Source organism: Somniosus microcephalus, chromosome 7 (genome assembly GCF_052327205.1).
Source record: "Somniosus microcephalus isolate GS21.2 chromosome 7, FLI_Smic_1.0, whole genome shotgun sequence".
NCBI classification, from domain to species: domain Eukaryota; kingdom Metazoa; phylum Chordata; class Chondrichthyes; order Squaliformes; family Somniosidae; genus Somniosus; species Somniosus microcephalus.
This window is the reverse complement of record NC_140993.1, coordinates 190,290,307-190,307,767: the sequence shown is the minus strand read 5'-3', so window position 1 is coordinate 190,307,767 and position 17,461 is coordinate 190,290,307. Positions and strand designations below refer to the sequence as shown.

The 17,461-nt window shown below is 47.9% G+C and overlaps 1 protein-coding gene across 1 annotated transcript in view; it reads left to right on the top strand.

The window, feature by feature from the left end:
* csmd3b (CUB and Sushi multiple domains 3b) overlaps positions 1-17,461 on the top strand; it is a 1,929,854-nt gene that overhangs the window by 1,869,075 nt on the left and 43,318 nt on the right. The window contains exons 61-62 of the mRNA XM_085993978.1: positions 10,755-10,866; positions 15,433-15,612. Coding sequence (XP_085850104.1) covers positions 10,755-10,866; positions 15,433-15,612 — 292 coding nt within the window. The remainder of the gene's footprint in view (positions 1-10,754; positions 10,867-15,432; positions 15,613-17,461) is intronic.

Here is a 17,461-nt window from a genome sequence, read left to right as displayed (position 1 = left end):
TTTTTCATATTTTAATCAGGAACAATTTTTTCAGTGGCCGTATCCTCAGGTGCTTGTTTGAAAAATACCAGCCTATGTGCAAAATTATGAGGGATTTTGTTAAGAGTACATAGGGAGAAACTGTTTCCACTGGCAGGAGAGTCAGTAACCAGAGGACACAGATTTAAGGTAATTGGCAAAAGAACCAGAGGCGACATGAGAAGAATTTTTTTTACATGAGTTGTTGTGATCTGGAATGCATTACCTGAAAGGGTGGTGGAAGCAGATTCAGTAGTAACTTTCAAAAGGGAATTGGATAAATACTTGAAAATGAGATATTTGCAGGGTTATGGGGAAAGAGCAGAAGAGTGGGACTAATTGGATCGCTCTTTCAAAGAGGCAGCACAGGCATGCTGGGCTGAATGGCCTCCTTCTCTGTTCTACGGTTCTATGATATTCAGTTTCAAAAGAAACACTCATTGCAAGGTGTTTGGATTTTCAGTTGTAGCCACCATTTATTTACAGTTTATGAATTGATGGCATGGACACATTCCTTCCACCCCAAGCAGCAAACAGCAAGAGAGGTGAGGCTTAGAGACAGAATACCCTGAAGTGTAAAGAAGATGACCGCCACATTTTGGAGACTGGCTATCCTACTGGAAATGGCAGGAGTATATTTGTCAGATAGATACTGAGAGTAAGGCTTATCCTCCAATATTACAATCTTAGATTGGCTGTCTCAACACCTGACATTGATAAAATGGGAACTCAAAAGACATTTTGGTAATTCGGCTCATCTGCTTCCAATCACCACCTTCGTGCTTTCACTGGTAAGGAATTATTGATATCTGAAACAAAATCATTTTATGTAATATCCGCTAATAGAAGCCAGAAACACACACTACACGGTCCAATGCTTACTGAAGAGAACCCTCTAGCCTTAAATGTCAAGGTACAATGTTTTATCTTTGTTTTAATTGATTTGGTTTTACCACTCTGAATCTTATTTTTTTTCACTCTTTCCTGGTGAATCTGCTAAAAGCAACAGCTACTTGCATTTATATAGCACCTTTAAAATAGTAAAACATTCCAAGTCGCTTCACAGGAGCGTTCTCAAAAGCTGCCCTTCCTCTCTCTTCCAGCATTGGCATCACTGAGTAGTGATTGTGCTTGGAAACCTGGCCCAGTGCCTGTTTTATCAATATTTTATTAATTTGATGCTCACCTAGACTACTTGGTGGGTTCTTGTGCTCATGCTGTTTTGCATTAATATAACGAGGTTCTTAATTGGTACAAGAGTTGAGACTGATTTTCCTTGTACTTAAGGTTAAGGTTTTAGAAACCATAGTTAAATCATCCAGCTCGCTGCTTTTCCCTTGGAATTGATGAGAGATAAGAATGTAGAATTCTCTCCCGACAAGAGTAAATGGCTGTCGATGATCATTAATTATTTCATACCGTAGTCAAGGATTTAAACTTAATCGCTTTTATTCATAAGCAAGAGACAGTTTTTTTCTCCAAGAATGTTCTCAATATTCCACTTTTCTCTGGTTCCAAAATATATCTTTATGAAAAAAGGTATCTTTTGGAAGAATCAATTGTCATTCCTCTTCTATTTAATGGACGGGCCACATCGTCTGCCTGCCCGATACGAGACTCCCAAAACAAGCGCTCTACTCTGAGCTCCGACACGGCAAGAGACAGGTGGGCAGAGGAAACGCTTCAAGGACACCATCAAAGCCTCCTTGAAAAAGTGCAACATCCCCACCGACACCTGGGAATCCCTGGCCCAAGACTGCATAAAATGGAGGAGAAGCATCCGGGAAGGCGCCGAACACCTCGAGTCTCTTCGCCGGGAGCAAGCGGAAGCCAAGTGCAAACAGCGGGAGGAGCGCACGTCAACCCAAGCACCCCACCCACCCCTTCAACCACTGTCTGCCCCACCTGTGACAGAGACTGTAGGTCCCGCATTGGACTCATCAGTCACCTGAGAACTCATTTTTAGTGTGGAAGCAAGTCATCCTCGGTTCCGAGGGACTGCCTAAGAAGAAAAGAAGATTTTGCCACATATGTTTACAGTTCAGTTTATTATTTATTTTTTGCTGTGAAGTTACCACTCTCTGTTAAGTTACTTTCTTTTCCTCTCTCATTTGAAGCTCCTTCTATTATCTATGGCTGAGGAGGTAGGTGAGGCAGATAGTTAGTAAAGCGCAGTTGATTTCAGTCATCGTGAGATTGGCCCAAGGACTTCTTCAGTCCATTGTTATAATATTTGCTCTTGCTCAAAGGCATTGACTCCTTGCTGGGGTACAGTTCCTTTGGGACCCCTTCTCAGTGGCAATTACTAATATGCAAGTCACAACAGCGAATGGCAGCAGGTTATTCAATCCTAGGCCATTGCAGCGGAGTTTAATCCTGTCCTCACCTGATGTCCACATTTACATACTTCCAATAGAGGGAATAGCTATCAGAAAGAAAGAAAGACTTGCATTTACATAACTCCTTTCACAACCTCGGGCATTCCAAAGAGCTATATAACCAATAAAGTACTTTTGAAATGTAGCCACTGTTGTAATGTAGGAAATGTGGCAGTCAATGTGCACAAACAAACAGCAATTAAACAAATGGCTAGTTCATTTGTTTCAGGTGTTGGTGAGGGATAATTGTAGACCAAGACACCGGGGGCGTTCCCCTGCTCTTCTTTGAATAGTGCCATGGAATCTTTTACATCCACCTGAGAAAGCAGATGTTTAATGTCTCATCTCAAAGATTGTACCCTTGACAATGCAGCACTCCCTCAGTACTGCACTGGAGTGTCAGTCTGGATTATGTGCTTAAGAGTGGGACTTGAACCCACAGCCTTCATGATATTAGAAGTGCAAATGCTACCACTGAGCCACAGCTGCAACCTTGCAGGAGTTGGCACTTCAGCCAATTTTCATCTCCCTGACCCAGGTGTACTCAATCAATTGCCATCAAGCTGAGATGTGCTAACTCAGTATAAACTGGGGATTGAAGCGGTGACCTTCCTCGACTGGGCGTCTCATTTACTAACTGGATGCACTCACTAAGTCATAAGTGGTGAACTACCAACATTTGAAAGTAATGTTTCTTTTTCAGCACAACATCTTTTGATAGGAGACAGATCCCAGGTCTGTGCCAATTACTTTGGTCGGTCATGCTTTGAATCAGGCTCCAATGTTTCCTTACCTAAGCCCTGTAATTCTCTCAGACAGGCTGCTTTGGTTTGGGAATTCTTTACATCAGTTTGCAAACATGTCAACCAGTTGTGAATCTGGTTCAATCCCTTTTAAGGAAAGATTTTTAAATCATTTGAACTGTAGCCATCTTCAGAAGTAAATCATGTTGCCTTACAGCGCTTACCTGAAATGTGGTCCCCCCAGGACACAACTTAAATTTTGAAAACAAACATCACTGTATTAGAATTAACATTGTACTAATATTATAGTACATTCACTGTAACTTTTTTACTACAGACCACATTCAATTTGCACATAACAATGCCATCTCTGGTGTTCCTATTATTTTGAAGAAACAGCAATGGAGGACTCCCAATAGCATATTGAATAGTAAATTATCACATAATTAGTGTAAAACACATTTTCAATTGCATGTACGCTTGCTAGCCATTGTGTTGTTTAATTTAAAACAAGTTTATTTTTCCTGAGCACAGCAGCTATTTTATTCAGCCAGGTGTGGTGTACCGACCACAGAAAGGACACAATCCGCTTTTCGGTCCGTAGACTATAAATCAGGCGTCATGCCTTTAAGAAGGATCACACCTTTAAGAAACTTGATCTGCAACATAGTTAAGCCCAGAGCGGGGGAGGGGCGGTCGAAGCTGTGGACTGATGAAAGGCAGTCGTGCTTGGTGTAGGCTCTGACGCCATTTTGTGTTCAACATGCAGTCTCAAGAATTAAACCTTTTCTGTTGAACCTCTCCGAGTTCAGTATTTTTGCTAGGTGTACGTAGACTCCGACATTGGTGACCCCGACGCTCAGGACGACTCCTAAGCGTAACCATGGCTGACACAAACGCAGTTTCTGTGAAGCTGCCGGAGTTCTGGGAGAACCTAGCCACCGCCTGGTTCCTTCAAGCCGAATCGCAATTCCGACTCCGCGGCATCACCGCCGACGCAACGATGTACGACTACCTCCTCGCCTCCCTGGGCAGCTCCACAATCACGAAAGTCTGGACAACACTACAAAACCCTTCGGAGGAAGGCAAGTACGCACATCTCAAGGCCGCGCTCCTTAAAAAATTCACAGCCTCCCAATTTTTGCGCAACTGCCACCTCCTCGACCTCCCGGGCCTCGGTGACTCCACGCCGTCAGACTTGCTCTCACACATGCTTGCTCTGACCGACGAGAAACCGCCCGGCTCCCTCTTCCGCATGCTCTTTATCCGCCAACTACCTCCCAGCATCCGCCCGGCGATCGTGGCGTCCAGCCTCACGGACCTCGAGGTCCTGGCCGACGAAGCCGATAAGCTCCTGTCCGCCGGCTCCAACTACGCCGTCACCCCCGACCTGGCCTCCGCAGCGTCGGCGTGCGCTCCACCCTCTATCGCGCGGCCCCCACGTCCCCCAAGCCCTCCGACCCAGGGCTACTGCTACTTCCATACCCGGTTCGGCGCACGGGCACGCCGCTGCAGCCATCCCTGCACGTTTCCAACCGCCTCCACACTGGCTTACATGATGGCCGTGGGGCAAGCAGGCGCGCTGCTGTACGTTACGGACAGTGCCTCCGGATGCCGTTTCCTATGCGACACGGGCGCGCAGCGCAGCATCATCCCTGCGTCCGCCCTTGAGATCCAGCGAGACGGCCGCGGCCCTGCGCTGGCTGCTGCCAACGGCACCGACATCCGGACGTACGGCACCCGCACCGTCACCATCACCAAACCCGACGGGGGATGGCGCCCCTGCGGGGACTACCGGCGCCTAAACGACGCCACCACGTCGGATCGGTACCCCATACCGCACATTCAAGATTTCTCGGCTAGACTGGCCGGCCGCTCAGTCTTCTCCAAAGTCGACCTGGTGCGCGGTTACCATCAGGTGCCAGTCCACCCCACGGACGTTCCCAAGACGGCCATAATCACCCCTTTTGGGCTATTCGAGTTCCTCCGAATGCCCTTCGGCCTCAAAAACGCGGCCCAGGCCTTCCAGCGGCTCATGGACTCGGTCCTCCGGGACCTGAAGTTCCTCTTTGTCTACCTGGATGACATCCTGGTAGCTAGTTCCTCCAAGCAGGAACACATCGAGCACCTCCGCACCCTGTTCCAGCGGCTCAGTGAGCACGGGCTCATCATCAGCCCAGCCAAGTGCCAATTCGGCCTCAGCAGGATCGAATTCCTCGGCCACCACATCACGCAGGATGGAGCCATTCCCCTGCCCGCCAAGGTGCAAGCCGTCCAGCAGTTCCCCCGGCCTACCACCATCAAAGGCCTCCAGGAGTTCTTGGGGATGATCAACTTTTACAACCGCTTCATTCCCGGAGCGGCCTCCCTCATGCGGCCCCTATACGAAGCCCTCCGGGGTAAGAAAGACAGAATGGCGATCGAGTGGTCGGCGGACATGTTGACTGCTTTCGACTCGACCAAAAAGGCGCTCGCCGACGCCACCATGCTCGCTCACCCACAGCCCAACGCCAGGGTGGCCCTCACCACGGACGCCTCCGATCACGCAGTCAGCGCCGTGTACGAACAGTGGGTCGATGGGGCCTGGCAACCGCTGGCCTTTTTCAGCCGCCAACTGCGCCCCCCGGAGGCCAAATACAGCGCCTTTGACCGCGAGCTCCTCGCACTGTACCTGGTAGTCCGCCATTTTAGATTTCTTCTGGAGGGCCGCCCCTTCACCGTGTTTGTCAACCACAAACCCCTGACATTCGCGATGGCGAAATCTGCGGACCTGTGGTCAGCCAGGCAACAACGCCAGCTCGCCGCGGTGTCCGAATTCACCACGGACATCCGGCACGTCTCCGGTCGAGACAACATGGTGGCCGACTGCCTATCCCGCCCCGCCGTCCACGGCGCCCACCTGGCAGTGGACTATGCTCAACTGGCAGCGGAGCAACGCACCGACCCCGATCTGCTCTCCGCGCCCACAACCCTCCCAGGGCTGCGACTGACCAACGTTGCCTGCGGCCCGTCCGCCGTCACAGTCAAATGCGACACCTCCTTGGCGCAACCCCGCCCTGTAGTCCCGGCGTCCTGGCAAAAACGGGTGTTCGACATCGTCCATGGCCTCTCACACCCCGGCACCCGCGCGTCCATTAGACTGGTGGCCAACTGATTTGTCTGGCGCGGCCTGCGCAAAGATGTGCGTGTCTGGTCCAGATCCTGCATAGCTTGCCAGCGTGCCAAAATCCACCAGCAGGTCAAAGCCCCACTCGAGGAGTTCACCGTGCCAGAAAGAAGGTTTGACCACGTCCACATCGACCTCGTCGGCCCCCTGCCGCCATCACAAGGTCACACGCACCTGCTGACAATCGTGGACCGTACCACCCGCTGGCCCAAGGCCATTCCACTGACGTCCACCACCACCGCCGACATCGCGAGGGCGTTCATCGGTACCTGGGTCGCTCAGTTCGGCGTCCCCTCCGACATGACGTCGGATAGAGGCCCGCAGTTCACCTCTGATCTGTGGGCCGCCATCGCCCGAAACCTCAGGGTGGCCGTTCACCGCACCACGGCTTACCACCCCCAAGCCAACGGACTGTGCGAGCGATTCCACAGGTCCATGAAGGCGTCCCTCCGCGCCAGCCTCGAGGACGAGGCTTGGCTTGACCGCCTCCCGTGGGTGCTACTTGGCCTACGGTCCGCGGTCAAGGAAGACCTGCAAGCCTCGGCGGCGGAACTCGTGTACGGCCAGCCGCTGCGCGTACCCGAAGAGTTCCTGCCCACCGCCACGACCCCCTGGTCGGCTGACCAGCAACGCCGCGCTTTCGCCAACCGAGCACAACAGTTCGCTCCGGTACCCACCGGCCGGCATGGCCAAATTTGTTTTCGTGCGCCATGATGCCCACTGAGGACCTCTACGGCCCCCATACGACGAATCCTACAAGGTACTCCAGACGGGGAACAAGTTCTTCCTCCTCGAAGTGGGCGGCAGAACTGACAAGGTGCCGGTCGACCGGCTCAAGCTGGCGCACCTAGAGCCCGACGAACCCGTTCAAGTGGGCCAACCCCCACCGCGGGGCAGACTGCCTAAGAGCCCGACTCGTCCGACCGCCCCGCTCCCGACACCAACCGCCAAGAGCCGTTCCGGCCGTGCCATCAAGCCGCCATGCCGGTTCGTACACTCCCTGCTAGCGGATTCTGGGGGGAGCTGTGTGGCGTACCGACCACAGAAAGGACACAATCCGCTTTTCGGTCCGTAGACTATAAATCAGGCGTCATGCCTTTAAGAAGGATCACACCTTTAAGAAACTCGATCTGCAACATAGTTAAGCCCAGAACAGGTGAGGGGCAGTCGAAGCTGTGGACTGATGAAAGGCAGTCGTGCTTGGTGTAGGCTCTGACACCATTTTGTGTTCAACATGCAGTCTCAAGAATTAAACCTTTTCTGTTGAACCTCTCCGAGTTCAGTATTTTTGCTAGGAGTACATAGACTCCTACACAGGAATGTTTAAAAATCTTATAACTTCAGGTCTCCCTGTGCTAAGCACCATTCCCCAAGTGAGCGAGGTGGCAGGTGATCCGCTCCCAGCTGTCTGTCAACGCTATTTTTGAGTTGGCTGACAGGAGTGCAGACAGCAGCCCTGGTGATTCTTTGTTTGATTGTTCCTCCTATCCTGTCCATACGTGCAGGTCTCCAATGGTTTAAAAAAAAAATTGTAGTCCAACTCTGATCATAGCAATGTGGAGTAGTAACACACTTATCTAACCAGACAGCCACCCAGCTTCATCTACTTTTGTTCCAAATGGAAAAGCATTTCTGTTTTGTAATATGGTAAATAAAAAGGGGGAGAAATTGGGTTGAGGCGCCAAAGTGGCGCCAAGTTCGCCTGGGGGCTGATTTTTGCGCAGCGTTCGGAGCATTAATGAACGTCAGAAATTCAGTTTCAGCGCCCCTAGAGGGAGACAGGGCGAGGCTCGAGGCGCTCCGCGTCCCTCTTAGGGCGCTGAAACTGAATATCGCAGCGCAACGTGCTGCAGCGCCACACCCTGTGGCACGGCACACTGCGGTACTGCAGGCCTTCCTCCCATTGTTAAGGGGGAGGGGCCTGCAACAGCGCGATCCCCGATCGCGAGTGCCGGCAAAAGAGCCTGGCACCGAGGAGAAGTGCCGGGCTCTCGGGAAACAGCCGGCAATGCCGGGGGGCGGGGGGGTCAGGAGGCCGGGGATGGAGGTGCTGGCAGGCGGCCGCCGAAAAAGGGCAGCCGCCCCGCACCTCCACCTTAACTTGCGCCACTGCCGGCACAGCAAGGCCCCGTGAACCGGGCGCGGGTAGCGAACAGCGCTACAGCGGCGTTCGCTACCAAATATCGCGATCGGGGCGCTAATGGGGCGCTGCGCACACCGATGACGTCATCGGTGGTGGCGCAGCGCAACAGGCTAACGCCACCATTAGTGCCCCCACTGAATATCGCGGGAGGCGCGGCCAGTGGCGCTACAGCCACTGACTGCTCTCTTTAGGCGCTAATAGGTGGCGCTACATACCCAATTTCTCCCCCATAGGCTGTGGTGTTGCCTTTGGTCAGTTTATTATTATTTTAATATATGAGATGGGAGAGAGAATTCAGAAACTTGCTTCACAGAGCCACCTAGTGACCAGAGCCTGCAACTCATTATGACAGTTGACATGGCAAAATTGAATGGGAAATGTTGGCATAGCTATTTACAATGGACTATGTTGACAGAATGCATGATCTATAACTGTGCTAATAGAAAGTAAGATTTGCAGAGAGGAAATGCATACCCTATTTGAGATTTTTAAAATATGTCACCCACAAATCTATTTTTAATATAATAAATATCTTACATCTGTATGCACTTTCTGTCAACCTTTTTCCATTATAAATTCTTATGTCCATGTTTATAATGGAAATTGCCTATGTAAACTTGTCACACTGTAATTGCACCCTCCCACCAGTGCTTACGCTGCACCAGGACAACAGACATAATGGGGCAGAAATTCCTCCCCAAATGCGTGAGTACGGAAGGGGTGCTCACGCGTCTGGCCGGAGGAAATGCCGGTTTTCAGCATGCACAGCGCATGCGCTGAAAACCGGCATTTCCTCTCCTCTAACCCAAGAGGTGAAGAGGCTAGCGCGTGCGCTGTAGAGGGCAGCGCGTGCGTCTTGGACTTCCTCTGTTTTAGGGGATTTGCGCATGTGTAAAGGCCTCCAGTCTTTACGCTTGTAAAAAGCACACGTAAGTATTTATTTTTACAGGTAAGTGGTGTTTTAGTGCAATTTAGAATTTTTTTTCCACAGGTTTATTATTTTAAAGAATCTACAATAAGGTAAGTTTAGTTTTAGACCCTTTTTATTAAAAAATTATTTTTTTCAAAAAAAAAAATTATTGTTTAAATTATTTTTTTTAACTTAATTTAATGATTGGGATTTTTTTTAAATGTTATTTAAAGTTTAAGTAGTGTTTTGGGGTGCAGTACTTCTCATGAGTTTGACAGTTCTTACTCTCAAACTTATGAATGAAGTTTCCCCTCCCCTGATTGGCTGAACAGTGCTCACCTGATCCCAGCCGGCACATCGCACTAACTACGCCGCTGGGTCAGGTTAGCACAGCGCGCCGACATCAGAACCTGGCCACTGACAGGAAATCCACCGCGGGCCAGGTTTCAGATGTCGGCGCGCAGGGTGAGCGCACGTCGGGGGCTTGCACGCACGGCAAGCCCCCGACACCAAGTTCTGGGCCATGACTCTCTTCACACAAACAAACACACAAAAGAACAAACAGGAAAAGAACAGCTGTTCCATTGAGCCTCTCCCAAACAGTCAAAATGCAACTGAGCATCAGGACTCCCAGTGTTCCCTCCCACAACTAGTTATTTAATATCCTGGGAGAGGCACAAACACAGATAAAGAAACACCCTAAGCCAATGCAAGCAGGGGCAAATCTGGGAAATTCCTCTCCTGCTCCCAAAGACAATCAAAATTAGTTGCAGTAACCATGAGGTACATACCCAGTATCCCATCTACCTTTTGTATCAAGTGACATTAGCCACATCAAGGAACTTGCCCAGCTTCTTTTTGAAGCATTGCAGCATATCAGCACTTGTCACTCCAGCCAGCAACTTGTTCCAAGCATCAATAGCGCTCTGCATAAAGAGAAACCTCCTGACATCTAACCTTGTCCTGTGCTTGCGTAACTTATAATCATGTACAAATAGTCTTTCTACACAGACACAGTCTAATCCCTTCATCATTTTAAAGACTTCAATTAAATTTCCCCAAATTCTACACTTTTGTAGAGTAACAAGCCCCAGCTGTCCAAGCCCATCATGATAACCAAGAGCTTTTAAGATAACGATCATTCTAGTGCCCCTCCTTTGAACTGTTTCCAGTGCTCCTATATCACCGATCGTGCGAGGGGACCAAAAGTGATCACAGTATGAGATGCGGCCTAACCAGAGTCTTGTACATTGCTTTGATTCTTAAATTGAAAAGGTATAAAACAGCTTGCTGAACTGTTAAATGCTGCATAGCTATAAACTAAAAGGTGAATGATGAACTAACTCTGGTAATAAATTGTTTCAGTCGTTCAGCCTTTGCTATTTCTTTCTTGTAGGTGGGAGGTGTAGTCCAGTTTCACTGCAAGAAGGGGCATTTACTACAAGGATCTACCACTCGGATTTGCCTACCTGATCTCACCTGGAGTGGAATTCAACCAGAATGCATACGTATGTAAAGTAATCCAAAAGTGTAAAAAGAAAATGGGTTGTAACAAAGTTTGGCATGTGTGATAGCTTCTGGTCACATTTGTCAATGCCAGTTACAGACCAATTTTGTTTGGTTTAGAATCTAAAAACAGCATAGCACATCATTTACAAATGATCACTGCAAGTTCAATTCAGTTGAATAAGGGAAATGATAAGGGATCCTATTTAACCCTTATTAGATTCAAAGCTCGAAATATTCAAAATTTGAAAATCCATTCTGAATATGTCACTGATAGTGATCTTGTCATTTTAACAGTACTGTATTTAGCCTTGAGCATTTATAGGCTTTTTACATTGTCACAATAAGCTACTGTTTCTCTTCATATAACAGGTACAAAATAAACCTTCAGGGGCTTTCTGAAGTTAAGTATTATAGAAATGGAACTGGGACATTGTAATAAACCTAGGATTCTTTAATCCAAAAGCAAAGAAAAGTTGTTTTGTTTCTTTAGTCTTGGATTAAATAAATAAAGCTTTGCTTCATTTTTGATTTTGATTCAGAATTACTTCCACTTCAAAAAATGTAATTATCTCACAGTATAAATACCAATCGGTGGTTAAAGGTAGAACTTGCTGCAGTTATTTTGGGTGAAATGAATAGGGATTTTTATGTAATGCTTCTCCAGTGATTTATATCTGATGTTTAAATACTCCATGTGACTTGACAGCGCTTATGCTGCTGGGGTTGAGGAAGATAAAGAGCAAGGGACTATGTTGCCCGAGGGCAGACAATGGTGAGGGTATGGGGATGTTTGAATATTATGGGATTTTGCTTCATTATCTTTGAGGATTTGAGACTATGCAGAACTCAAGGAATGAAATGGATGGTGTAGAGTCCTTAATGGGGTAGGTTGGATACAATCTGTAAAAGAAGTGGTTTTGTTGGGTCAACTGGCCTTTCCTCACTGGCATGATCTTAATTTATCAGTAAACAAAAACCTCCTGCATTCTATACTCGCCATGGTAAAAATATTCATTGTGTACGCTTTTTACATAGAATTACATAAACCTACAGCACAGAAGTTGTTACTCAGCCCAACTGGTCTTTGCCGATTATTATACTCTACACGTGCCTCCTCCTACTCTGATTATCTCTTCCCACCCTGCCTTCATTTCCCTCATATATGCATCAATGCTATCTACTTCCACCACTGTTTTTTCTTTAGTTTTTATGTTATTCAGAGCCAAAAGGCAACAATATTTACTGGGGCGGGTTCTGTGAGCAGGGTGGGGGGAGGACTTTTGTTTGGGAAACCTGTAAGTCTGGTTTCCCCGTACAGTGGTGTGATTCTTTTAACAGGTTCCCCGCTCAGAAGCCAGCCTGATTGACAGTCTTGGCTCCCTGTCGGGCGGGGAACGCGCTGGAGGAGGCTGCAGCCCCAGGAGCAGGTAGGGAGCCTGCAGCTGGGTTAGTGGGAGCGTGGGCGGGGTGGCGGGTCCAAATATTGAGGGGGGTGGACCCCGATGCCTGGGGGAGTCGGATCCGGGGGGTTAAATCCCCAATCCCTGGAGGGCTCTGATCCCTGATCCCAAGGGGTGGGATCCGATCCCTGATCCTGGGGGGTCCGATGTGGAGTGGAGGGGGGAGAGCGGTGACAGGGCAGGTGGGGTCCGGTGGCGAGCAGGGAAGAAGGTAAGCTTGGTGGGCCTGGAGGAAGCAACCCTGCCTCCCCTGGCCCACAAGTAGCGCTGTAAAGGCACTAACCTTTTCCACAAAGCTGTCCTCGCCTCCCTTCAGCTGCCTGATTTCCCAAGGCCCAGGAAACCCGCCCGGCCAGAGTTAAACCTAGAGGATAGATTAAATCTGAGGCACCCAGCTCCATTATAATATTTAATTGGTCAACCCGCCTCCTGGAAGCTGGTTGGTTGCCTGCGCCCCCCCCATGCTGCCTCCGTTAAACCCAGAAGTGGGCTGGTTGGAGGCAGGTTAGGGTCGGGCTTGAGATTTAAAAATTTTTTAACATCCTACCCGCCCCCAACACACCCATGTTTTGTGCTTAAAATTACCCCCAAAATATTTTGGTAAATTATCTCTAATCTGACAAAGGTGTGGTATATAGATGATTAAGTACTGTGATCTCCACTATAAAGCAAAATTAAATTGAATGGAGCACCTATTCCTTACTGGAATATCACCTAATTAGCAAAGTCCAGTACACAATTGCCTTTGGAGCATGCAGTATGAATGAGCATTCAATTTCAAAGGCACTAAAATTGGGTACTCATCAGCACAGACCAGTTCATGAACTTTACTAGATCAACGTCCAGTCACATATTAGTTTATTGTGCCCCTGGAATGATGGTGCAATACAAAAGAAGGTGATAATGGGACATGTATAGAAACAAAAGATGGATCCAGAGAGGGTGTAATTAGTTACAGCAGAATAGCAGAGGGGAAGGGAAGCATGGAAAATCTGGCCAAGTGGAGAGGGTTGCCGTGGCCTGGGAATGTGGCGGAAGAAAGGCAATTAGCCCTCAGGAGTGGGGACCACCTCACCAGCCGTGTACCGATCGGTGATCCCCACCCCAATCACCAACTCACACCTCCACCACTTCCAGTGGCTCTGGTGCAGACATTCTCCATTACCAGCACCTGCTATTGGAGAGAAGATGGGAGCATTGCTTAAGATCTAAAGTCGTTAAACTCAATGTTAAAGCAGGAAAGCTCTAAGGTGGCTAGTACAAAGAGAGGTTGGAGTCGGAGTGGGTTGGAGAATTAAAGTGGCAAGCGACCGGAAGCTCACGGTCACGATTGCGGACTCAACAGAGGTGTTCAGCAAAGCCATCACCCAATCTGCATTTAGTCTCCCCAGTGTAGAGGAGACCGCATCATGAGCAGCAAATACAGTATACCAAGGTGGAAGCAGTACAAATAAATTGCTGTTTCACCCAGTGGGAATGCTTGAAGCCCTGGACAGTGGGAAGGGAGGAGGTGAAAGGGCCGCTTTCGGATCTCCTGTGCTTGCATAGGAAAATGCTGGGGGAATGTGAGCAGGTGTAGGTGGAGCTGGAAGAGTGGACCAGGCTGTGACGGAGTGAACGATTACTTTGGAATGCTGAAAGTGGAGGGGAAGGTGTGTTAGGTGGTGACATCATGCTGGAACTCTTAGAAATGGCAGAGGATGATCCGTTGAATGTGAAGACTGGTGGGATGGAAGCTCACCCTTTAAGCCGCACGGCCACGCAGTGCTCTGGTCCTCCCACGCAGCCGGCTCATCGGATTTTAAATAGAAAAACCGCAGATGTATGGAATTTTGAATGGTCCCTGCAGCTCCTTAAAGGGGCTGCGCGGCCCAAAAAAAATTAAAGGGAACATTGGGTGGAAAGTGTGTTTTTTTTCCCCTTTCCCCTTTGTCTTGTTTAGATCCTTTTAAAGTGCTGTTCATTTGTAATGGCCTGGATTTTATGGGGCCTATGATGGCGTACATACAACGTACGCCGCCGTAAGTGCCCCACAAGTTTCGGGGTTCCGCATGCGATGTGCATGCCCGAAAACCCGGAACTTGTGATCTGTCAAGATTCTGCTTGACAGATCGTACGTATCCACTGGAAATTGACATTCGCTGGCGCAAAGTTGGGCTATTTGCAGGCGTAAGGCCTTCTTTTACCAACGTAAGGGTTTAAATAAATATTAAAATACATTTTTAAAAATGATTTAAACATTCAAAAACCCTTAAAATTAGCTTAGGTTATTTTTGGCCCCTTCGAAAATGTTTACATTTATTTTTCAAAATATTAAATTTTTGATTTAAATGTTTAATGAAATTGTATTTTAATTAATTTTGAACATGTGATGATTTATTTTTATTTATGTGCTGCGAAATGTATTTTTTAGGTGATTCCTAATTATGCTTATGGGGATTCTGTACGTGAATGGAATCCCCCTTTGTCATTGGTTGGCCTGGCCCACGTGATCCCAGGGAAGCTTGTGAACCGCATGCACCCTGGGATGTGTGAGCCTTAACGCAGGCGTACGCCTGCAGGCCCAGGGGTCCAGAGCAATCAGGTAGGTGTATACTTTTCTTGCATTTCGGAGGCGTTCCCCGCGGGACTCCTCCGACCACAATTTCTACCTCATTATCTTCCAGTCCTGAGAAACATTGACTGATTGACTTCTGTTTCTCCATACATGCTGCCTGATCTGCTGAGCGTTTCCAACTTTTTGTGTTTTTGTTTTCTTCCTGATATTGTTTGTTTTTCTGACATTTGCCACTTATGTTCCTGGAGGTAAAATTCAACTTTGGTGGGGCTGCAAAACGGCAATCGCAGATCAGCCACCTGTTATACATTCCGCCTGATTTTCCTTTCTATTGACTAACACTAACCCCACCACCCCCACTGGCCAGTCAGTGATAATAATTAAGTATATTGTTGCCATTAATTTTGTTTACCTTGCAATTATTTAAACTCCAGTGCACCAAGCTAAGAAGAAAAAGTTGCTTGGAAGTAAAGCATTATCTATTCTTTTTATAATTGTTAAGTATTACTGTTTTCTCCCTCACCTTTATTTAATGGTTATTACTGCAGCGCACAACTGTAAACAGCCAGAGACACCTGCTCATACCAATGTAGTTGGGATGGATCTTCCTTCACTGGGTTATGTGCTACTGTATACCTGTCAGCCTGGATTCTTCTTAGCCGGAGGATCAGAACACAGAGCATGCAGGTCTGATGGGACGTGGACAGGGAAATCACCCATCTGCCATGGTAAGAATTTTTTTTTAAAGCCAGCAGTATCATTTTCAGTGATCACTTGAGCGCAGGAAGCCCAAGGCTTTTGTTGAATGCCACTGCATTAGTAGACGTACCACGTAGATTCTATTTACGAGAAGTAAGAGGAGATAATTGATATTTTCTGTCACACGAGTCAGTCGGACTTTTTGAACTGTCATTTCAGATTCATGTAAGGTTCCTTCTGTCAGCTTGCCGAATTTTGAAAAAGTCAGAGTCAAATTTTGGTCTACTTAGGATCTAAATGTATTCTTGTAAATGCTGTTAAAACAAGCTAAAACTAATAATCACCCTCACTGTAGAAACCAATGGTTCACTGCCAGAAGTATATGTAGCTGAAGCAAATTCTTAAGATATGTATATCACAAAGTCACAAAAATATAATACAGATATCCATCTAGATGTCACACTAATACAACACTATTGTATCATGCAACTAAAAAAATAATGAATTTAGTGACTATTTTTGAGGCTGTTGTCATCCATGCTCAATTCTTTGATGACATAACAGAGAGGGTTGATGAAGTTAGTGCAGTAGATGTATATATGGACTTTCAAAAAGCATTAGGTATCACTTAACAGACTTATTCAGAAATTAGAAGCCTTGGAGGGGATACAAAGAGGTTTACCAGGATGATACCAGGGATAAGAGATAAAACCGAAAATGCTGGAGAAACTCAGCAGGTCAGGCAGCCTCTGTGAAGAGAAAAACAGAGTTAACGTTTCAGGTCGATGACCTTTCATCAGAACTGGAAAAAAGCAGGAAATGGAACAGATTTTTAAGCAAGTGAAGAGGCTGGGAAAGGGGGGGAGGGGATGAAAGAACAAAAGGGAAGGTCTGTGATAGGATGGAAGGCAGAAGAGATTAAGAGAAGAGATATTCAAGGCAAAAGGAGATGGTAATGGGACAGGTTAAGAAACAAAGGATGGCTCTAGAGGAAGTGTAAATTGTGCTGGCAGAATGAAAGGCGGCTGCCATGCGGGGGAGAAGAAAAAAAGACACAGACAAAAAGTGTGGATAAAAAAAATAAAAAAATAAAAATATATATATAGATATATATGATAGGGGCCGAGGTTATGATCTGAAATTGTTGAACTCTATGTTGAGTCCGGAAGGCTGTAAAGTGCCTAATCAAAAGATGAGGTGCTGTTCCTCGAGCTTACCCTGCGCTTCCGTGGAACAATGCAAGAAGCCGAGGATGGAGAGGTCAGAGTGGGAGTGGAGCGGTGAATTAAAGGGACAGGCGACCGGAAGCTCGGGGTCCTCCTTACGGATTGAACGGAGGTGTTCCACAAAGCGGTCACCCAATCTGCGTTTGGTCTCCCCAATGTAGGGGAGACCACATCGTGAGAAGCGAATACAGTATTCTAAATTGCGAGAAGTACAAGTAAATCACTGTTTCACCTGGAAGGGGTGTTTGGGGCCCTGGACAGTGGGAAGGGGGGAGGTATAAGGGCATGTGTTGCATCTCCTGCGCTTGCACGGGAAGGTGCCGGGTGATGGGGAAGGGGTGTTGGAGGTGATAGCAGAGTGGACAAGGGTGTCATAGAGGGAGCGGTCCCTACGGAATGCTGAAAGGGGAGGTGAGGGGAAGATGCGTTTGGTGGTGGGATCACGCTGGAGGTGGCAGAAATGGCGGAGGATGATCCGTTGAATGTGGAGGCTGGTGGGGTGAAAGGTGAGGACAAGGGGAACTCTGTCGTGGTTCCAGGAGGGAGGGGCAGGGGTGAGGGCAGAAGTGCAGGAGATAGAACGGACACGGTGAAGGGCCGTGTCAACCACTGTAGAGGGGAATCCTCGGTTGAGGAAAAAGGAAGACATGTC